The sequence below is a fragment of the Haliotis asinina genome, chromosome 12 (genome assembly GCF_037392515.1).
Source record: "Haliotis asinina isolate JCU_RB_2024 chromosome 12, JCU_Hal_asi_v2, whole genome shotgun sequence".
NCBI classification, from domain to species: Eukaryota; Metazoa; Mollusca; class Gastropoda; order Lepetellida; family Haliotidae; genus Haliotis; species Haliotis asinina.
In genome coordinates this window covers 15,358,546-15,382,236 of record NC_090291.1, presented here as the reverse complement: position 1 = coordinate 15,382,236, position 23,691 = coordinate 15,358,546, and the positions used below count along the sequence as shown (strand labels likewise).

Below are 23,691 nucleotides of genomic sequence, written 5' to 3'. Positions count from 1 at the left end.
CTATGAAATGCTAATTGTTGCGTTGTTATATTAAAACATTATTTAAAATAAGAAATACACTTCTTACGTATTGGTGCTTGGAATTGCGGATAACCATATATTATGAATGCTTTATGCTTACACGTATTTCATCTCTTAGTCATATGGATCAGTCGTGAAAGAACTGCAATTAACAGATATTGTAAATTTGTATCTTTGAAAACACAAAGGCAGATATAACATTACTTCGTTATGATGCTTATATTGTGCGAGGTGGGAAATTTCTTTTCTGATGCATTAAGGGTGTGTAGATCTGCATATCTGTAGACGATGTCTTTTCGAGATATATCTTATTTGTTCATAAACTATAGAATTCTGTTGTACTTTTGTAGTTGGGATGGCGACCTCTCAGAAGTTAGCAGAATACTTTCTGACATGTACAGTATGTACAGAGGTGTTTGACAACCCATGCACGCTAGTGTGTAATCACACCTTTTGTCGGAAATGTGTCATCAGCTATACCAAAACGAATCCGGAAGCCATCAGTGCCAGGTCTGTTCTGTGTCCATTCTGCAGCAAGACGACGAAAGTGTCTGATCCTGACAGACCAGTGGAGGAATGGGCGGATGATGTGAAGCCCATCTTTGTTATCCAGGGACTGTTGGACTCATTCGGCCTTGGATCTAAAGGTAAACGTTAATGTTGAGGTCATATGTGCAAATATGTAAAGCTTCCAGGATGTCAAGAAGTCAGATCAGTCTGAAAAACCCACAACATGTTTAATGCATCTACACTGAATAAATTAAACATATGTTCTGTGAGCTAAATTCCCAGTAGACAACTGTATTCATTTGGCTTCTTTGGTCCACAGAGAGGTGGCCGTACTATAATATCAATATACTAACATTGAATGATACAGTAATCAGAGGTCGTAATTTTACGGTGGCTTTGTGGATTGTAACCCGTCAATGCTTGTGGTGATGCTTTTCGAATGCCCCCTTTGGCTACTTCTGACTGAAGTCTGTGATCTGAGAGCATCATAATCCGTACTCGATGTTGTCAGTTTCTGTCACAGCAAAATTGTATCCCTAAAGTACTGTCGCAAATAGGAAAAGTTTTATGGCTGCTACGCTGCATTCCTCATATTTACACAATTGCAAATAGGATTTGCCGAAATAACTCTCTTCGGCCTAAATGGGACATACACGGGGATGCGTAAGATGATATCCAGAAAAGCATGTCTACTTATGAAATTGGGCAAAACTGAATAAAAACATGAATAGCAGCTGAAAAGAACAAGTCAGATCATAGATGACAATTTGGTCGCTCAGCCAGGTATGACGACGGATCGTCGACTCATCTGGTATGAAATGCATGCGTTACTTACTGGTATAAGGAGTCATTCTCAAAGAAATTTTGTGTTTCTTGATGTGTGCTGAATATGACCTTTCATGAAGTTTATGTTGAGATATGTAAAAGAGTATGATACCTGATACCCATAGTAAAAAGCATAATATCAACTGTCTCCGTAAATATCGGTGGCATTTCCACCCGATCATCAACTGGATATTGTTATTTATGTTAGGACATGACGTGTACTTTCTAAATTTAATTCTGTTGGATTATCATAGTTTAGCTGATATCTCCGACCCCATCCGTCGTATGCTACACCCGTCCTCCCCACCAACCTGTTTCTTGTTCTAGTGATAGCAAGACTGATAGTTTCAGAGGTGAAAGTTATTATTTTTTACGTCAGTTATCGTTTGTAGTGAAGCTACGTCTAATTTCAGATTGGGCATTTAAATAGTACCCTTTGTAATAAAAGGTCACACTGTAAATCTGGACTCACAAAAGTCCAGAAACTCTCCACAATGTGGCCATTCCTTCACAAGGGATTTGACCAAAATAAACAGCTGTTATGCATATGTGCTAAGTATGAAAAAAGGGAAAAATTTGTTTTTCGAAAACTCAAAATGTAAACTCGCAATAAATGGCCCATGGGCAGGCCCATGGACACGAATGTTTCATTTCGTCCAGAATAAATGTTTTGGAGGTTGTAAATAAATGAAAAATGTTAATAAGTATCAACAAAAATTTCAGCTCGTTGTGACTTGATTCCGCTAACTGACACCGATTTTAATAAATCTCGCCCATGGGTGAAAAACATACTGGTCCATGGACGAGAATATTTACTTTCACTGAAAATACATGTTTTCTCATGTTTTACATTTTTTAAATAAATGAAAGTATATTTATTAGTGTCGTGACACGAAATCCAGCTTATTTTGACTTAATTCTGCTAATTTAGAGCGATTTTAAAAATATCCCGCCCATGGGCGAAAAACATTAGGCCCATAGGTGAGAATATTTACTTCTACTCAAAATACATCTGTTTCCATGTTTTGCAGGTTGTAAATGGATGTTGCTAAAAGAGCACAAAACTCTCTCAGTCTTACTCTAAATAACAGCGTGTAAGAAAATATTACACGACTACAATTGATGGAAACAATATATTCGAGATGTGGGCTGAGGATGATGATACCGCATCTGCAATGCATCAATATCTATCATGTTTATATAAAATAGTTCTGCTACAGCATCTTTGATATGTCAGCGGAAGCACCATGGACAGCTTTTGCTACACGTGCTAGTAATTGTGTAGATGAAGACGTGTGACCTTAAGATAGTCCCCGCGCACCTGTCTCCATGTTGCGATACTTGGGAGACATACCACTCTGTGTATCACCACACAAAACCTCCTCATCACATGTATCAATTTCAAGAATTTCTATGATGAAGCTCCCCTGGGTACAGAGGCAGGTGAGATGGTCGGCGGACGGGAGGGGTTGGGGGCGTGAAGTACAACAGGGGGTAGGGATGGCGAAAGGGGTCGAGGTACATCTACGTGAATAGAAATTATACAATATCGCATACTAATTTGGATAAAGCTATGGTCTGTTCTAAATACGTAGCTGTGCACTAAAAAATCCGGATTGCTCATTTCTGCACTAATTCTTCCTCGGTAAAGTCCTTTTTCACATTTTCTATCTCCCTACCACTAACTGTAGTTAGGACGAACAGATATTCACACGTTCACATATCAACTACCTAAATTGTAGAGATAAACGTGAAAAGGGGTTTCTATTTCCGACAGTTCTATTGCATCATTGTTACTGTAGCATACCGTCGTTACGTATGTTCCTTAAAAATATTTCCCAGCCAGTATTCCGACGTTGCCATCCATGATTGGGCCAACGTAAGTGATGACGTTAGCATAACGTCAGAATGCTATCTGGATTCATTATTTCATCTTTAAGCGTAGTCAAAACGGATTGTTCATCTCTTATCAGATACAACTAACTGCCGTTATTGCAAAGAGGAAGGGGAGACAACCCTTGCTACCTCTTGGTGCTCTGTTTGTGACGACGCCCTCTGTGAACGATGTCTACGGATGCACAATCGCCATCCATCCTCCCGTCACCATGACGTAGTTGCCATGTCTCCAGAGGTCAAGATCAGCAGAAGAAGGCAAGGAGTTATGTGTAAAGATCACACAGATGAGGTTATAAAGTTTTTGTGCAAAGACTGTAAGAAAGCAGTTTGTCAAACCTGTTGTATTATTTATCACTGAAATTGTAAAAGTGTTGTCGAAATTGAGTCAGAAATACCTGCAATGAAATCAGAGCTGGAGAAGAATAAAAATAATTTGTTGAAGAGGTGCTCAGAGATAACAGCTCTCATCGACAAACAGAAAACAACATCCAAAGAGGAATCAAATCATTATTTACAAATGGAGTCCGACATTACGTCTGCCACAAACAAAGCGATTGATATGCTGAAAGAGAAGGAAAAGAAGCTCCTCAATAAGCTAAAGGCGATGTCCGACAAACACATGGGTCAGTTGAAAGCAGATATAAAGTCGGGAGAGATGTCAGTACATATCTACCAACAACGGGCCGAGTTGATAGATCAAGCTCTACAATCGGAGTGTGACCTTGATGTCTATGAGATGTATCAGGGATATGACGCCGGTGTTGTGGACGCTGTTACAGACGCAGACGTGAAGAATAGGAGGAGAATAAGCAGGATCGTTTTCAGTCAGGACACGGAGCAGCTGAGAGGAGCTCTGGGCGAAATTGATGTCCAGTATGAGACTGTTCTGGACATGAAGGCGACTCCTGTTTTACATGGCGTCATTAGCGCCACAATCGGGGATACTTCAGACGAAGTTATTTGTGACATCACTGTGGTTTCTGTGAATGGCGAAAAAACAGTCGTTGTCACAGACTTTGAAAACAGAAGTGTGAAATCCATCTACAAAAGTAATGACAGAATATGCCTCAGTAAGCTCTTTCTCGGTGACTCACCGTGGGGTATAACAAGGCTGAAACACAACCAGGTGGCTGTCACCGTGTGTCATAGGCGTCAGATTGTAACAGTTAAAGTTATCCCCGACCTTGTGCGACTATCAACTATCACAACCAGCAAAGAGTACTATGGTATAACGTCTCTGACACCATCAACACTAGCAGCGGGATCCATTTCCCCTCCGTCTGTCGATATCCTGGATACATCGGGACACGTGATGAGGACTATTAAGCCGCTCTGCAATGGAAACAGTATATTGAAAGCTCCAGCATTCCTTTGTACAACGATTAAAGGAAACATCCTTGTGTCTGACTGCAAGTCCAAGTGTGTTGTTTGTTTGACCCCTGGTGGAGATGTGGAGTTCACCTACAGCCCTACAGGACACACAGCACTGGAGTGTCCATTTGGTATCACAACTACCAGCACAGGTGACATCCTGGTTGTTGACAACTATCCAATCAGGGTCATCCATCTTACTGAGTCAGGGAAGTTTGTGAGAAATATTCTGACATCCCGGGATGATATTGTGGATCTTATAGGTTTGTGTCTAGACAGGTGTGGCAACATGCACGTGTGCACGAGAAATCTGGTTAAGGTGTTCTCACTGCAATGAGTGGAAAGTGGACTGAACCAGCTGAACCACCTTCCTTGTAACGAACCACCCACCATTACTGTTTTGTACTGAGCTGAAAGAGCTTCCTTCTAGCGAATTATCCATTATTGCTGTTTTGTATTGAACTAAACCGATATTTATAACGAGATATAATATTTTGTTATAAGAGCAATAGGTCTTTGTTGTTTGCTTCTGGAGGGGTGTGTTTTGGAATGTGATTGTTAGCGTTTAATATTTTAGAAGCTTTAACTATGTCGCTATCGTAAGTTTTGGTTGGGTTTGCGGTTCGGGAAATCCATCATTTGTCACAAGGGTGTCATAAGTCAAACTCTGGTTATATTACCAAGGCTGTTTTGTTTCCCTTTGCTGTTTAAGCAGTGACAAATTGACAAATGGGAGTATGACAATTTGATAATGACTGGCAAATGGATTTGGAAACAGTGGTAACAATGTTAGTAATAACGTATCTCTCACTGAGTAGACAGATGTGGAATATGCGAATAAAATTGACTAAGAGTGTCTTTCAACAAACTGCACGCTACCTTCCAAGATCTTCACGATTTTACTGCACTCCATTTAATGTTTTGGCAACTTATTTTATCTCCATTGAGAAATTACAAATATGAGCTTGACTTTAATTTTTTCGCACACCACACCACACCACACCACACCACACCACACCACACCACACCACACCACACACCACACCACACCACACCACACCACACCATACCACACGCGCACAAGCATACGTTTTATTCACATCTAGCGCACAGCGTTTGGAAACAAAAGCAGATTATTACACTTTTTGTGTCACGAGTGTCTCAGAATAGGTAAGTTTCGTTCGGGTGGAATGTGTCGCCATGTTCTTTACCCAGTCAGTACTGGTAGGGTCAGATTGACATTGTTCGAGCTGATACCTCATCTCGAGACATCAACTTTGAACAGGGGAACATTCATCTTCTGGCGAAGGCCGTCAAACTAGATTTTACAGCGGAAAGTACTGCTGGTAGAGTGACCACACCTGAGACGGACACTAGCTGACCTGCAGGTAATTGTTTCAGATTATCCCCTTTGATGACAATGTTTATCTGTTCACATGGGTACTTGATGGTAAGTTGATTTAAATATTGGGAGATCGGAATTAGTTTATTTTGCATGGAATTCTGGATGAAGGAGGAGAGTGATGGGAACCAAGTGTAAAAGCTGTTCCAGTTGATTGTGATTTTGCTGAAAGTGCACAGCAATGGAACTGGACAACAGTAAGGAACAGAATGTCAGCAGTTGCTTTATCGACTGGTGAACCTACATCTTCTTCGACAGACATCACCAACAGAAGTCTTTAGGAATATGACCATGGTCTCCTTGACAAAGCCCGTGTTTTGTGTGTTGTTTTAGATGCAGTGCAAAGAATCTTTATTATATATGAAAGCTAGATAGGTGAACTGAAACCCGTATTATACCCATGAAATACCCATGACCGCATGGTATTGCTGTATGCATAAAGTAGATCTTGTGATATATTTAGTTTTCGCATAAAGGAAAAAAGGTATTTACGAAAATAAATCCCTTCCTTGTTTTAAATTTATTGCATACACCCAGGGAGATCGCACGATTATGAGGACTAAAAAATAGTAGGTTTGGGCAGTTATAACGTAATCTTTGGCAAACGGCATGTTGCTATGGTGAGATGTGTTCAGTCATGGTATGTGATGATTTTAATACCAGAACATCCAATGATTTAGAGTTTAACCCCAAAAATATGTATGTTAAGCCCATACTTTTCATGATTCACCAGTGAACCTATGATTGATATACTGAAGTCGTAACGTGTTTGTTTCTTATTTTTCTTGTAAAAAGGTAAAATGGTGCTCTTTTGCTTTTACTTTTTTGTCAGTGTTTACCTTAGAGCAATATTAAGATACATGTGAATATTCTTGGGGCTTTAAGGTAACAATGGATATAAGTAGCGCTATTGGTTTTTTGGCACCGCACGTATTATATCACAACATGAAAATTGGAAAAGCTGTACCGATCTTGATTGTTACATTGCTCAAGTCCTTTTATATGATGCTGAGAATTTGGGAACCAAATATTGTCGTTTTACTAAAATCATTTCACGCGTCCTTAAAGCTATACAAAAGTTGGTAAATCTACTTCAAACAAGGCATTTTGGGGAGGTGAAGTGGGTCACATGGTGTCACCTCACGTACGTGAGTTGCAATAAAGGATCAAAATGTACAGAATAAATTATGTTTGATATCCCCTACCGATAGCATATAAGGTATAAGTTGCATTTTGACAGAGGTAAGTGGATTCTGAATTGAGAATATACCATTGCTTTTTTTCCTTATGTGATTGGATTATTAAAGCTGTTCCAAGTGCATCACTGTTTTTACATCTATTTTAACACGTGTCAGAGATATTTTCCGCTAAATGTGTTACTCTGATGTACAAAGTTCAAGATTTCTTAACAAATCATATATTTTTCCTCTCCAACCTGAAAGTATTTGACCCATTTAGTCGATACATAAATTTATGTGTGTCTAGATGTGCATATTTTTTTATTAACAGATTGAAAGGCATCGTAAGTCGTAAGGAAGTCTTGAACAGGAGGTATTTATAACTGTTAAAATTTCCGAATTAGAACATGAATCTTTTTACATATGATATAATCAGCGGGCGTTACTCATCTTCAAAACGTTAAACAGTTAGCCTCAAGCTAAAAGAGGACAATGGCGTAAAACGTCCCAAAATGAAAGATTGTTCTTTTTTAAAATAGTAATTCAAACAATACTGAAGATGAATTTCACTTTCTGCGTCTTAGCCCTAGATCCTCGAAATATGCCATCAACTATCACTACGGAGACCTGACTATGCCTACATGTAGAATGAAACAGCGTTTTTACTAAGAATAATTATGGAAATGAGCAGTATTTGTAAAATATTAATAGTGTTGCATTTTAAGCAACGCCCAAAAAGGCAAAGCAAAAAACGATAACGATACCAGTGTGATGTTGTTTATTCAAATGGTTAGATTCATGTACACATGTAGTTTATTGTTCCAACCACCCAATGTGTATTATATTACCATTTTGTGTACCAAGGCGGGATCGGGTGGTCAGGCTCGCTGACTTGTTTTGGTTGACACATGTCATCGGTTTCCATTTGCGCATGCTGTTGATCACTGGATTGTCTCGGTTATTTTCAGACCGCCGCCATTTAGTTGCAATATTGCTGGGTGCGGAGCAAAACTAAACTCACTCAAACAGTCATGTTGTGTACCATACATGTATTTAACTTGTAGAAGTTATACATAATAAATATTGTACAAATATACGTCTAGTGTCACAGAACGAGGCCGCAGTGTAAATAAAGTTCAGTTCAGGTCAATGTAATATGTTAATCGTGTAGTCATTATAGATGAGGAGCCAAAAAAGATTTTCATGTATCATTTTTTTTGGGTGAAAAATACCAATCCGCACTTTTAAAATGCATTCCTTATATGGCACACATGATTAGTCCTTTTGTCTATAATGTGATCGGAAATGTTGCTATTTATCTGATACACTGCGTTACTAATGTGCTCACTTGTCATGGGACCATTAAGTGTTTTCCTTCACTTGTACTCCATGTAATTCGGTCAAAATGTTGAAAAATTTATTTTCTGTGCTGGAGCAATTGAGTTTGGTATCAGCGCATGAGTTAATTTGAGCTTCAGATGTTTACAATGAGATTGGTAGGGTGGAACACGTGTCTGAGCTTCTTGCATAACGGTACAGTCTGAAGATAAAAGTGTTTAATATGTAGCGACACAGCTTGTAGCGGCGTTATTCCGGTAGAAATCTACTGGTTGCTGGCAGAGTGTACTCCTATGTGTGTGTGTGTGTGTGTGTGTGTGCGCGCGCGCGCGCGCGTGTGTGTGTTGTGTGTGTTGTGTGTGTTGTGTGTTGTGTGTGTTGTGTGTGTTGTGTGTGTGTGTGTGTGTGTGTTACCCATCATGCATGACACCATTTGACACTGAATAGCAATGTATCAAAGTCATATTCTACCATGACTTCAGTAAATACTGCATTGTGATTGGTTAGTCAAAGTCATCGTGAGTTATATAATCACGTTATACACCTCTGATTTTCCAGCAGTCAGTATTTTTTTAAATCTGAATAATGCGTTCGTGGTAGAATGGACATAAACCTACCATATTGGAATCACGAGCTCGGTTATAATTCAAATTTAGAGCTACATGTGTTATAATTTCGTTATATACCTCTGATTTTCCAACACAGTATCTTTATCTCTGAAATATTGCTTGTTGAATTAAGTCACAATGAGACAGAGACAAACAAAATATGCGTTTGTTTATTTACAAACTTGGATCAAAAATATGCAGCGCTTGCTCTCAGGTGAGTCAGGAAAGAGAAAGCAAAAACGTCAACGTCTGATTACTGAGGGTGACTCCTGATAGTGAAACAACTACTGGGATAGCGATGGCCTATTGCAACATACCATTGCGATAGCGATAATCTGTTGCCATCAACTATTGCAATAACATTGCAATTTCTTTCACCTTGAATTGTCCCATTAGGAATCATTTCCTAAATGAATATAATATATAGTTTATATGACATAAAAACAAGTTGCGCTGTGCATTAATCAATGGAAGCCATTTATTAGTCACACATACTATCCGCGCATTGATAGTACATGTACATCGTTTCTACCATCCGTTAATTGCTATCGGAGACTCAGCAAATGCAACGGATCGATAGTTCGATGCATCGTTACAGCCCTAGTGTTTGCAACACTTACAAATGCAGTTCCGACCTTCAATTACAAATCCAATCCTGAACAAAGGGGTTTAGGCATGTAGTTCACAATGAGGAAAAAAGTCCGCCCACTTTGTTCCCGGTTAATGAGGTGATCTATTGAAATTAGTCATAGAAACACAAAGACCATCACAATGTCTTTTTGGATTTACACAGAAAGAGACACAATATATTTGTTAATTTCAAATCCTGGATAAGATATATACAGCGTTCACATTCAGCGCATATTTTCTTGAGGAAAAGGAAACCCGGTGCTATCTCAATCATTGAATATAATATTTCCATCCAGCACATGCTACACATTATGGTTCTTAGGCATATAGAATATATACTTTACATGTTAACACACAGCGCATACCTTCCATTAGAAATACATCAGACGTGTAGATTGTTTAAGGAAGGTGTAAAAAACACGGGACAAAATATCAAAGACGTCATAAGAAGGGTGGATAGGTTCACTATTAAATATCCAAGCCGTGTAGTTTGTTATAAGGAAGACAGTAAACCCGCGTATTAAAATATCAAAGACGTCATTAGAATAGTGGTTCAGCCCAGCACAGTTGATCATCCGTATAGTTTGTTATAAGGAAGATGGTACAGTCCAGTATGAAATATCACAGACGTCATTGGGTGAGTGCTTCAGCCCAGCACAGCTCATCAAACGTATTCGTATGTAGTTTGCTATAAGGAAGGTGGTACATCCTCGTACAAAATACGAAAGATTTTGGTTTTAGAAGGATGGTTCGCTACAAAATAAAATGCCAAACGTATAGTTCCTTACATTAACGGTGATACACTCAAGTACAACATGTAGTTCGCTGTGGCGTAGATCGTCGAGTTCAGTACAAAATCGTAAAGACTTGTAATCCGTTAGCTAGTTCAGCCCTATATAACATATCGCAGATGTGTTGTTCATCATAAGGAAGGTTGGTCAGTTCACACCGTTATTACGGCGAGAAAACTTTAACCACATTTGACATGCACACATACATATAGCCACGTCCATCTAGGCACAGACCCGAGGGATACTGAATACCATCCCGGGATGTCAGAATGGTTCTCACAAACATTCCCGACTCAGTTAGATGAATGACTCTGTCTAGAGAGTAGTCTACAACCAGGATGTCACCTGTGCTGGTAGTTGTGATACCAACTGGGCGCCCCAGTGCTGTGGCTCCTATAGGACTGTAGGTGAACACCACATCTCCACCAGGGGTCAAACAAACAACACACTTGGATTCCCAATCAGACACAAGGATGTTTCCTTCTCTCGAGGTACAGAGGTAGCTTGGATTTTGTAACATGCTGTATCCATTGTGTACTGGTTTAATACTCCTCATCACGTGCCCCGTCACGTCTAGGATATCAACACCGGGAGGAGAACTGGACCCTGCTGCAAGTATTGATGGTGTCAGAGACGTTATGCCGCGGTACTGTTTGCTCGTTGTGGTGGATGACAGCAGCTCCAGGTCGGGGTTGACTCCAACTGTTACAATCTGCCTGGTATCTGGCAAAGTGACAGCTACCTGATTGTGTTTCAGCTTTGTAAGACCACACGGTCTGCTTCCAAGACTGAGTTTACTGTGGCATACCTTGTTAATCCGGGTGTAGGAGGACTTCACACGTTTGTGCTTAAAGTCTGTGACTACAACTGTATCTGTACCATTCACAACAAGTACTGTGACGTCAACGGGAATTACTTCTCTGTCACCTGCTACTATGACGTCAATGGTGTTCTGTAACACAAGAGTTGCTTTCATGTCCAGCACACTCTGGACGTTTATCTCACCTACTGCCATTCTTCTCTTGCCTGCGTTCTGCCTGAGCATGATCTTGGATCCTCGTCGCGTCTCCTTCGGGTCTGTGTCTAGGACATCCTCCACATCGCCGGCGTCATATCCTTGGTAGATCTCATACACATCAAGGCCACACTCAGACTGTAGAGCCTGGTCTATCAGCTCTGTCTGTTGTTGGTACATCTGTACTAACATCTCCCTTGACCTTAACTCTGCTTTCAGCTCACCTATGACTTCGTCTGTCATTTCTTTCAGCTCATTGAGAAGGTTCTTTTCCTTCTGCTTCAGCAAATCAATCGCTCTGTTTGTTGCAGACTTAATATCTGACTCCTTTTCAAAATAGTGTGTGGATTCCTCTTTGATTTTGGTTGCCTGCTTGCCAACAAGATTTTTCATCTCAGAACACCGCTTCATCAAATGATGTTTCTTCTTAGTCAGCTCGGATTTCATTGCAGGCATTTCCTTTTCTAACTCAACAACACATCTGCAATGTCTGTGATAGATAATACAGCATGTTTGACAAACTGCCTTCTTACAGTCTTTGCACATCAGCTTAATTTCTTCATCCTTGTGATCTGTGCACATAACTCTACGTTTTCTTCTGAACTTCATCTCCTCAGATATGCCAACGACATCATGGTGACGGGCGGAGGAGTTCCGATTGTGCATCCGTACACATCGATCGCATAGGGCGTCGTCACAGACAGAGCACCAAGAGGTAGCAGGAGTTGCATCTCCTTCCTCCTTACAATAACGACAGTAGGTTATATCTGAAACCAATAAGCGAGCCATCTTAAATTTAAGACGTGATTTAGCTTAGAATTGGCCATCAACAGTCCATGCTTGTTGTTAAAGCTGACTAACTGGATAATGTATTCAGACGCACTGACTGGGTTGGTGTATGTCATTGTGGAGAGCATATGTACAATCCGTTTCGGTTCAAATGCTGGAACAGCGCCAGCATGCAACACAGCAGTCAGCTAATCAGAATACGTACGGTGCTGTTCCAACAGCCGTTTCTCATTCCTCTGTGTGAAGAGTGTAAATAGAACAGTGTTACTTTTAGTTTCTTAAACACCATTTTCAGTGATTGATCACAGGGCGCAATATTTCAGATGCTGGTTTGTACAGAGGTTTCAGAACCCCGTGTCTTATCTTTGTTTTGTGCTCTTATCCCAATTTCAAGTTATTTAATCATTCATCGTTCTCATTTGAATCCGGACTGTGGGCTAGCCAAGAGTTGAACGTGTCCACTCATTACACACACTACACACACTAAACACACTAAACCGAAGTACAGTAGAGTGTATACTTGCCCAATCTTGATACCGGACCGACAGAAGCCAAGAGCCCCTGAATGTCATCACTGGGCGGTAGGTCATCTGCCCACTCCACTACTGGTCTGTCGGGGTTGGTCACCTTGGTCAGCCTCAAACAGAGTGGACACGGGAGGGACTTGGCACTGATGACTTCTGGTCTGGATTTGGTGTAGCTGACGATACATTTCCGACAGAAAGTGTGATTGCACATAAGTGTACATGGATTTTCAAACATCTCTGTACATATTGTACATGCCAGAACGCATTCTGCTGCCCTCTGGAAGGCCGTCATCTAGATAAAAGTAGAACCCCGACATTTTGACATTTTGTAAACATATGACACAAACATATTTATGACAGACAAATAATTATGCTAAACCCCAAAGAAAGAGCTGGAGATGCCTGATAGTTTTCTGGTTACATCTTAACCCACTTAACAGAATTGCGTCTTGAACTGAGGTACAACATTACTGCAAACTTAAAACGCTTCATTTCTGTAACAGAAAAGAGCGGCGGGTAGTCCAGTGGTAAAAGTGTTCGCTCGTTACGCCCTAAATCCGAGTTCCATTCTCCATATCAGAGCAATGTCTGAGGCCCATTCCAAATTTCCCCGTTGTGGTAGTGCTGGAATGTTGCTAAAACTGGCGAAAACCACTACTCACCAATTCGAAAGTCTCTAAAAAGTTAAAACTTCCATGATATATCAAATTACACACATGGAAATACAGCATCGTAGCGCCACATAATTTTCAAGGTGTCCCCATGTTAACACTAACCATTGCAAAGGAGCTCATCCAAACTTCAATTTAAATACATAAATGACATCCAAAGGATAATCACACCACCAAGATAAACGCAAAAAAGATCGAACAACTGCAGTTATGTCATGGGCAGAAAATTACTCATTTTGTTGCCCTGGTAACTATAGTATTAGGTTTAAAAATGCAGTCATGTTAAAAATCCTGGCATATCACATATGTATCAAATACCGAGCACTATGATTAATGGACCAAAAGAACATGGTTTTCTGGGATTCCTAAAGACATACAACAACACCATAATGCAGATCAGATTACAACGTTTCATATTCAAACCCATTTGTGCTTATCACCCCTTTTGGGGACGGGTACTTCATCAAAAGGTATTTCCATCCCATTGTTGCGGACATATCTTGCAGTATAGACGTGAATGGGGCTGATTATTTTGTTTCACATTGCTTGTAGAGTTTAAGTTCCTTAAGCATGGTCACGTCCAGTGGCAAGGCAGGTCCCTCTGCCAATACGGCGAAGTGTGACGTACGGTGATTGTTTTGTTTATTGGTCCCTATTTTAACTATGTAAGTTCATTAAAATGTGTTTTTAAACTTTCGATCCTCAAATAGAAAAATAAAATAAAAATGGTTTGCAGTTTTTACATTCTCAATATTCCACTAACGTATTTTCCCCAAATGGGACAATATGCACTTAATTTCGGTAATATATTAGGCTTAGGTGATGGGTGTTCATCCTCTTAAATCTTAAAATTGGCTTTCATAGAATACAACCAAACAGACTTTTATATCCAACTGTGTGTATTAACAAACTGAAACCTTAACATGTCATGGGTATTCTTGATCCCATAAACATTTTCTGATGAACTAAACATTTTAGTACTAAAAGGACACCTCATTCCTTTCACTGACTTCCAAAAGAAACCAGCTCACAAAATTGGATGAAAGCTAAGACACTATTCATATGATAGTATTAGATGAATATCCACAATGATGTATCCAGAACTGAAAAACTGACAGGGAAAACGGATCTATTCCATATGGCTGCCGTGGACTGTTTTTAAATTAGAACACCAATGCATAGCGCAAGAAATAACCAGGAGAGAGAGGCAGATTGAAGTTCCTATCCTTAATCTTATTTGACTTTTATTAGAAAATATCTCCTTTGTGGTAGTTAAAGAAGTGGATTTACACCAGATATTACTTACATCAGCTGCAGCACGTCGATGGTCACGCCACTGTGTAGATTTCATTCAACCTTCAATATTGCCTGGGCATGTGATAACTGCACTTTGCATCGACTGATAACTGACACTTCCTGTTTCCATTTGCTGAGGTCATGATAACTTGACATGGTGTATTACTGTCATGTCTGTAATTACTAACAATTATCTTCAAACTCACGATGACAAAACGCCGAATGTGTATTTGAAGGAGTGAGTGAGTTTAGTTTTACGAAGCACTCAGCAATATTCCAGCTATATGGCGGCGGTCTGTAAACAATCGAGTCTGGACCAGACAATCCAGTGATCAACAACATGAGCATCGATCTGCGCAAATGGGAACCGATGACATGTGTTAACGAAGTCAGCGAGCCTGACCACCTGGCACCGCTAGTCGCCTCTTACGACAAGCATAGTCGCCTTTTATGGCAAGCATGGGTTGCTGAAGGCCTATTCTACCCGGACCTTTACGGGTGTATTTGAAGAAATGCGCAGAGGCTGATGTGAGTTTGCAAATGAAAATTCAATGCACCTATTAATTCATATAGTCATATTGTTTTTAAATACTTAATGGTAAGAGAGGCCGCAGAGGTACGGATAACCTTCGTATCTGCGTACGTTACGCCCAAACAACGAGGTAAAAAAGGTTGCAGGAAATAGGTACCCTAAAAAGTTCAAACGATCACATATTTGCGTGCATACAATTGCATGATTAATAGGAAATAGCTAAATACTCAATTGAGTTTGCGTGGGGAGGGTACAGCTTATTTGGCTACTGTAAGGAAAATTAGGATACCCACATTTGAACACAGGCAAATACATTACTCACAGACCGATAAAGTTAGCAGTTGTTCTGACTTAGTGATTCATCAGGATGAGTCATAACATCAGGATGACACTAGTCATAACATCAGGATGACACTAGTCATAACAATTTCCAGACACAATAATAAGTTAGATACGATTGCTTCATTCGACAGTCACAATCACAGATTCTCTCAAACACGAACACAACACTTTAATAAAATATCTTATCAAGGAGGAATGCAAACAAACCAGATCCATGATCGCATGCGTAAAGAGATGGGCAAGGATGTTCCTGACTACTCCACAGTTAGCCGTTGGTCTAAACTTTCTGAAGAATTCCAAGTATCATTTGGAAGTTTGAAACTACCAAAATTGGTATGTCCAAAGTATCTGCAAGATAGGCACCCAGAAACCTCAGGGTTGAAGATCGCCATCAGAGATCTGAAAGTTGTCGGGGATACTGGGATACGATCACGTGGGTTGCTGAAGACCAACTCTATTCACGGTTCGCGATGGGTTTAAACAGAAATAACTGCAGACATGATGTAATGATTCAAAAAAAAAATAAAACTCTTCCCGACTTTGAGTGTTTTTGTAATTCACCGTTCTCACTTGGAATCAGAAACGGACTGATATATATTTTGCTGAGATTAATGATTTTGAGGTGAAGTGACGAAAGAATAAAACGACATGGTTACATGTTCAATTTCCATATCTTATTCGATATTCCCATAAAGTTGTTATCTCACCCATCAACAGACGTTCTGCAACACGAAATCGATATCTTCACGTCCTTCACGCAAGCACCACACGGTAGAAGCGGTGAACGGTAGAAAGTATTTTTTATTGCAGGAAGTGAACGATTTATCACGCGGGACGAGATCAGATATTATTTTTTTAAATCTTTCACAAACAGAAAATGAAATCGTTTACCTTTGTCTAGGTTCTTAAATCGTTCACTAACAGTTTCAAGGCTGACAGCTCAAAAACGTCACATCACAAACCACCCAAAATTGGCACAAATAGAGTTAATTAATTACAGTAACTCTAAATGTTGGTATATTTATATTTTGGTTTATACAGCAATGATACCTTAGACGTTAATATGTTCATGCATATTTAGGCAATCGTAGCTGAAGCTCGACATTGTTGTGCAGGCTCATGTACTTGTATAATGACTGGAATGTAAAGACATACTTCTTCGGTTTTACAGCATAATTGTTTTAGACAATGTGGGTATATAGCGTATAGAGCGTAATTACATCTGCTTCTTTAACACATGCATTTTCTTCATTCAAATTGTATTGCTTGGCCACAAACTATTCGAAGAAATCTGAACAATTTTTGTGTTGCACTTCATGTCAAACGTAACTGTGGTGAAATACACTCGTTTCTCCTAGTCCCCTTAAATCTGAGCCTTAAAGATAAATAACAAATCTGAGAACAAATATGTACTACTTCACAAATGCAAAGATAACTTCAAGCTTCCACAATTGACGAATTAAATACCCACATATTAAGTGTAACTGAACAAGGACCATGTACAAATGTTAAATGGACTAATGATCAAGCTAGAGCACATTCACGAAAGTCACATTTTCAGAGATCTTGAAATCAAACATTGCGATGATGTATTTTTGTTATACACTGCACATTGTCAAAGTATTGTTTAACTTATAACACATTCTTTATCGTATACTTTTTTTTAATAATATGTCAACATTATGTTCTTAATGACTACACATTCAAAGATATATTTATCAACATGTTCCTTATATAATATTCTTTTAGCAGATGTTAAAATCCTTGGAAGATTATAAGTATTGGCCACAAAAAAAAATAACCTAAATGAAGAGTCAAATCTTTAAATTTGTATCTAGCGAATAAATAGGTTTCTGTTTTCATACGGATGTATTTTCATGTTTATGCGGAAGTAGAATGCATACGGAAAAAACAGCACTTCCGTGACCAATAGTATGTACTAAAAAGACATAATCACAAGTACGAAGTTAGGGATCTTTGTTGAATGGCGACGATGCCAAGTTTACCACAAATGGTGTTGGTAACCGTTACAAACATATGCAAAGGGTAGTCAGCTGTCCAAATAGCTGTCTTGGTCACTGATGCCTCCAAGTTTCAAATGACCTTGAACTCAGTTCTTTGATTGCTGTGGACCCGTGAGGGTCAGTGTAAGAATACTGATCTTCAGTAACACATGCTTATGGGTCGGGTGGTCAGGGTTCGCTGACTTAGGTGATACATGTCATCGGTTCCCAAATGCGCAGATCGATGTTCATGCTGTTGATCACAGGATTGTCTGGTTCAGACTCGATTATTTACGGATATAGCTAGGATATTACTGAGTGCGGCGTAAAACAAAACCCACTCAATCACTCTGATTGATGTTACCCTGCTCGGCATAGTTTTGAAAAAGAAATGTACGACGCTCTGATTCATTGGTAGACACAGTATGTTTGATGTTCAAAAAGAAAACACATTTGAGAATTTGAATGTTGACTTAATCTCTTTTGCCTAGTCATTTACTAGTTAAATAACAATACATACATCTTTGCTCCAAGTCATCTTTATTTTTAACCGAATGGCAAAATGTCTTACAGAAAGAATAAAGATGTATGTCAAGATATACCCGATCCCCACTAAAGGAAAAGAACGTGATGGCAGTGTGATATTATGTGCACTCCTTTCATATAGGATGTACAAAATGACAAACACATGCAGTTCATTAATAGGATTATGTCATTATCCCATCTACACTCGTATTAGTGCATAAACCTTAACCTCACTTGACAAACACACATACATACAACCACGCCCATCGAGACAAACACCCCAAGGATAATGAATGCCATCCTGTGATGTCATAATGTTCCTGACAAACTCCCCAGAGTTATTCAGATGGATGACTCTGTGGAGAAAGGAGTCTGCAACCAGAATATCACCTGAAATGGTACTTGCGAGGCCACGTGGATATTTTAATGATGTGTTCCCTGATGAGCTGTAGGTGAATACTACATCTCCCTTGCTGGTCAGACACACGACATACCTAGATCCACTGTCAGACACAAGGATGTCCCCAGCCCATGTCGTGAACAGGAAGTTTGGAAATTTGAAAACAGGGTAGCCATTCACAAGAGGACTGATTGAACTGAGCACTTGTCCTGTTACGTCCAGGATGTCAACACAGGGAGGAGAATGGGAACCTGCTGCTAGTGTTGATGGTGTCAGAGACGTTATGCCATAGTACTGTTTTCTGGTTGTGATCGTTGACAGAAGCAACAACTCAGGGTTGACTTCCACCGTTACAATCTGACTGATGCCCAAAACGGTCACAGCAAGTTGGTTGTGCTTTATCTTTGCCATACACCATGGTCTGCCCACCTGACCAAGAAAAAGTCTGCTGTGGCATTTCTGGGTGTCTTTGGTGTAGAAGGATTTCATACTTTTGTTTTCGTAATCTGTGACGACGACTGTATCTATACCATTCACAAGAAGCACTGTGACGTCTATAGGATCAGCTTCGACAGCGTCTCCGATTCTGACGTTAACGGTGTCCTGTAACACAGGAGTTGCCTTCATGTCCAGCACACTCTCGTACATGACGTCTATCCCACCCAGCTGAAGATCGTCTAGAGTTTGACTCAGCTTGTATACGTCTTGTGTGAACTTAATCCTAGCTACCCTTATCCTCAGGTCTTCATCTTCTGTATCATCTACATCGCCGGCGTCATATCCTTGATACATGTCATACACATCCAGGTCACACTCAGATTGAAGGGCCTGGTCTATCAGCTCAGCCTGTTGTTGGTACACCTGTATCGCCATCTCTCCTGACTCTATGGCTGCTTTTAACTGCTCGGCGTTTTTGTCAGACGCATTTTTCAGGTCATTGAGAAGATTCTTTTCCTTGCGTTTAAGCATGTCCACTGCTTTCTTAGTAGCAGACTTGATGCCTAATTCTATTTGCAAACAACGTTCTGATTCTTCATTAACCGCATTTTTCTGTGTATGAACTAGTATCTGCATCTTTTCCCGTTTCTTCAGCAATTGTTTTTGTTTCCTTGTCAGTGCTGATTTCATTGCCGGGATTTCAGATTCAGTTTCAACAACGCGTTCACACTTTTCGTGAAGTGTAATGCGACGTGTTTGACAAACAGATTTCTTGCAATCTCTAGAGATAGGCGTTACGTCCTCATCATTGTGATCTGCACACAACACCTTTCCCTTTTTCTTGGCCTTGAGCTCTCTGGGTATGTCAAGTACATCGTGGTGACGAGAGGATGGGTTCCGATTGTGCATCCGAACACACCGTTCACAGAGGGCGTCGTCACAGACAGAGCACCAGCACGAAGCAGGGTTTATCTCCCCTTCCTCCGTACAATATCGGCAGTATGTTATATCTGAAACAGTAGACAATGATATCGTTTTATCATGCGATAACAACAAGTATAACATGGGCCTTAGATTCATGGTTGATTTGATATGTTTTTATTCATGGCCATATTGACTGACTGTCCGTCGTCACGTGACCGAAAAGTTTAAATCACTCACTCACCCTTCCACTGATTTAACTGGAATATGAGTCCGTCTAAACTGTTTCATATTTTTGCACAAACACACAACGTGACAACATGTAAAACAAAATTACACCAGACGAATGGTAACAAAATTCGAATTATATTTCCTTACGCCTCTGGCCCCTTTGCCTGACATTCGCACATGACAGAGCGTTCGTCACATGTCCTACTCGTTAAAGGCACAGTGTTACGCATTTTCGACAACAGTATATATCGGGGCATATGCACTCGCTTTAACTTCTTATTGATGCAATAAAAGCCTTGTAATCCCTTACGACGTGCCTGAAATCGATAACTAAAACTTCGACACTAAAGGCTTCCATACAGAGAACGCTTCCATTATGTTGAAAGTAAACAAGTACTCTGTACATCTGAAACTGTACATGTCTGCAGAACCTTTTTCAGTTGTGCGTTGGATATTCGTCAAAAAGCGCTCCAAGGGACATAAGTCTATAGGGTTCGCTTGAAATAATACTCGGTATTATTGTGCGTTGCATTGCTTCATTTGAAAGTTTTAATTCTCCAATATATTTTCTATAATACGGAACGTTTTGGAATAAATTAAATGGTAGCTTCCCTGAGGGCTGATAGTTGTTGAGAGAAATGCATTATATATTTTTGGAGAAGTGCGATGTGATAAAGTACCTTTAACAGACCTCGAAACTTCTATGTTCTACTATGTAACAAAATGCGATTTATAACAGAAAAAACTTTCAAACAATTATTTGTGGTTTGTTTACATATCATAACACCTTAACCTAAAGACTTTACTTTTTCAGTCTTGGACAGGTAAAATTTGGTCACATTCATCTCTTGACGTGACGGGAACCCATAATGAAGCTGGTCTCAAACAAGGAGACCCATGAGTACCTTTATGATGCATGCAAACCTAGAAACATCAACTGTTGATGTGGTAATCAAACCGTCAGTTTCTGGCAAGCCAAAAGGACATAGAAGGAACTGAGGCACATTCATGGCACTAGGTTACCAATGTTCCCATGGGTTACCAATGTTACCATCTCGACAAAATAAAGCATGTATGAACCATATTTGCAGCTATATGGCAGCAGACACGCCAGGTATAGACAAGTATAGATGTTGGTGAAGACAAGAACAAACAGATCCCGGATGTTCACGGGCTCCTATATCAGGACTACTGCACTGTTTTAATTTGCTGTAGGCCAGTTCTAACATAAATCTTCACGGGTTGTAATTTTGTACCTGTACTAGAGGGACTAAAGCTGAGCGATAAAATATTGCTTAAAGGATTACTTTCAGATTCTTTGTCCGAGTCCAGTTGTCTGTGAATGATAGAACTTGTCATGATGTCAACCGCCCACACCTCCGCTGGTCTGTCAGAGTCGGACACTTTCGTCATCTCATTGCATTTGGGACATAGCTGGAGCTTTTCACTGATAGCCTCTGGCCTGGTTTTGGTGGAGTCGATAACACATTTCTGACAGACGGTATGATTACACTCAAGTGTGGAAGGGTCGCCAGACACCTCTGTACACATTGTACAGGTGAGAAAGTTGTCGGTTATCTTCTGTGTGGTCGCCATCTGGTCTGAAAGAAGAGACCTAAGTATGTAAGTAGTGTAGATAATCCCACTCTGGGTTTAATGTTCATGTGAGTATATAATCCATGGTTCGCAGTAAGGTTGGTCTTTGAAAATATCTTTCGTCTCTGGAAGGGATTTATTTATTTATTTATTTATTTATTTATTTATTTATTTATTTATTTATTTATTTATTTATTTATTTATTTATTTATTTATACTGCTACTGCTACTGTTAAAAGTCGCTGTCAACAATATTCTAGTTATACGTCGATCTAGACTAAAGTGAGTGAGTTTACTTTTACGCCGCCTTTAGCAATATTCCAGCAGTATTAAGGCAGGGATCCCCAAAATGGGCTTCACAGATTGTGCTTATGTGGGGAATCAAACCCGGGTCTTCGGCGTGAGATCTAGTTTAGTAGAAAAAGAAACCTCATCATTTACGTTGCAACTGTGTAGATAATCCTTCTCTGGGTTAAGCGTTCATGTGAGTATATAAGCCATGGTTCGCAGTAAAGACGACTTGGCCCTTTAAACTGTTGCGTTTTCTCAACACCGACGTTTGAAAGTAATTCATACACATATATAATCAAATAAGCGTACTACATAGCCCATATCGTACAACGGCAATTTCCTGCGCCCTTGGAAATTGCTTTTTTTTTCGTTTTTGGAACTTAAATTCCCATGAAAGCTCTTTTGGCATATGTTCTGTTGCGGACTATTGTTCAAAGTTGTGAAAGATGCATGAGAGTCCGGCTGGGACACGAGGTTTTATCCTGCTTTGTTTTCAACCCTATGAGGGTTCATCTTTAAAGCTATCCTTCAGCAACCTTCCATTGCTTTGAGGTGACAAAATTATAGGGACGCGAGATAAACTAACTAATGTGAATATCCGACTGCGCTGGATGTGACCGAGTCTTGCCAAGACTCAGTTATGTACGACTTAATCATTAGGCTTCCTCATCAACAGCAATATTGCTGTACCACCAGAGGGAGAAAAAACAAGGAAACTAGCAAAACCAACATACACAGAAGACGAAGTGAGACTCACCCGAGACAGTCAGCCAGGGACACTGCTGTGAGGTGAATCACATGATTTAATCTAACCTTTACTGGTTGTAAACTGTGGTCTTTCTCACACTGATAAATTGTCTTGTATATGAAGTAAATAGGTTAGTTTCAGTCTTGTCTTTCGTGTGATGGAGATGCTTCCTATATTCCCCGGAGTGGTGGGGTAGCCTAGTGGTTCAAACGTTTGCTCGTCGCGCGGAAGATCCGGCTTCGAGTCCCACATGGTTACAATGTGTGAGACCCATTTTTGGTATCCCACTGTGTGATATTACTGGAATATTCCTACGCAATGTTCTTATCATTTGGCATATGTTTTGTACTTGTCCTAGTTGTTCTACACCTGCCCTACATTTAGGTCAGATGTCCTTAGCCTCCTACAGATGTTCTATATGGCTAACACGCAGATTGATTACACGATGCCATTTAGAAAGTGGTCAAATGCAACATATGTCATATTTGGGATTTCACTTTCTTAGTAAAGTACAAATTCTAGTACTAGAATTTGTACTTTACTAAGAAAGTGAAATCCCAAATATGACATATGTTACGCATATTATTGTCATACACATGTCCTAGTTGTCCTACACATAACTCCTACACAATGGCAATTTCTTGCCTGTATCACATATCAATATATGTGTATGTCCTATCAATCCATTATATGTCCCAATTATCCTACATATGTTCTATCTATCCAACATATGTCCGATTTATCCTGTTTTTCCGACATATGTCCTATTCATCCAACATATGTTCCACTTATCTAA

At 39.8% G+C, this 23,691-nt stretch overlaps 3 protein-coding genes across 3 annotated transcripts; 2 read left to right on the top strand and 1 right to left on the bottom strand.

The window, feature by feature from the left end:
• The first annotated feature begins 328 nt into the window (after nt 1-328).
• On the top strand, nt 329-5,126 carry LOC137258470 (E3 ubiquitin-protein ligase Midline-1-like). Its single transcript, XM_067796156.1, has 2 exons — nt 329-668; nt 3,330-5,126. The coding sequence occupies exons 1-2, from the start codon at nt 377-379 to the stop codon at nt 3,608-3,610; spliced, it is 573 nt and encodes a 190-aa protein (XP_067652257.1). The 5' UTR covers nt 329-376; the 3' UTR covers nt 3,611-5,126.
• Nucleotides 3,653-5,126, top strand: LOC137258469 (uncharacterized). The gene has a single exon (XM_067796155.1). The coding sequence runs from the start codon at nt 3,653-3,655 to the stop codon at nt 4,958-4,960; it is 1,308 nt and encodes a 435-aa protein (XP_067652256.1). The 3' UTR covers nt 4,961-5,126.
• Nucleotides 5,127-9,301: 4,175 nt separating this feature from the next.
• On the bottom strand, nt 9,302-21,856 carry LOC137257749 (uncharacterized). The gene is made up of 4 exons (XM_067795169.1): nt 21,568-21,856; nt 18,548-20,118; nt 12,899-13,193; nt 9,302-12,352 (listed from the first exon to the last, which is right to left on the bottom strand). The coding sequence occupies exons 1-4, from the start codon at nt 21,854-21,856 to the stop codon at nt 10,734-10,736; spliced, it is 3,774 nt and encodes a 1,257-aa protein (XP_067651270.1). The 3' UTR covers nt 9,302-10,733.
• Nucleotides 21,857-23,691: the final 1,835 nt, after the last annotated feature.

Coding starts and splice junctions, on each gene's coding strand:
- LOC137258470 (XM_067796156.1), top strand. CDS start 377: ATGGCGACCTCTCAGAAGTTAGCAGAATACTTTCTGACATGTACAGTA. Junction 669..3,329: donor ATTCGGCCTTGGATCTAAAG/GTAAACGTTAAT, acceptor ATCTCTTATCAG/ATACAACTAACTGCCGTTAT.
- LOC137258469 (XM_067796155.1), top strand. CDS start 3,653: ATGAAATCAGAGCTGGAGAAGAATAAAAATAATTTGTTGAAGAGGTGC.
- LOC137257749 (XM_067795169.1), bottom strand. CDS start 21,856: ATGGCGACCACACAGAAGATAACCGACAACTTTCTCACCTGTACAATG. Junction 20,119..21,567: donor CTCGGACAAAGAATCTGAAA/GTAATCCTTTAA, acceptor CTACTGTTTCAG/ATATAACATACTGCCGATAT. Junction 13,194..18,547: donor GCATTCATTATCCTTGGGGT/GTTTGTCTCGAT, acceptor ACTTTTATCTAG/ATGACGGCCTTCCAGAGGGC.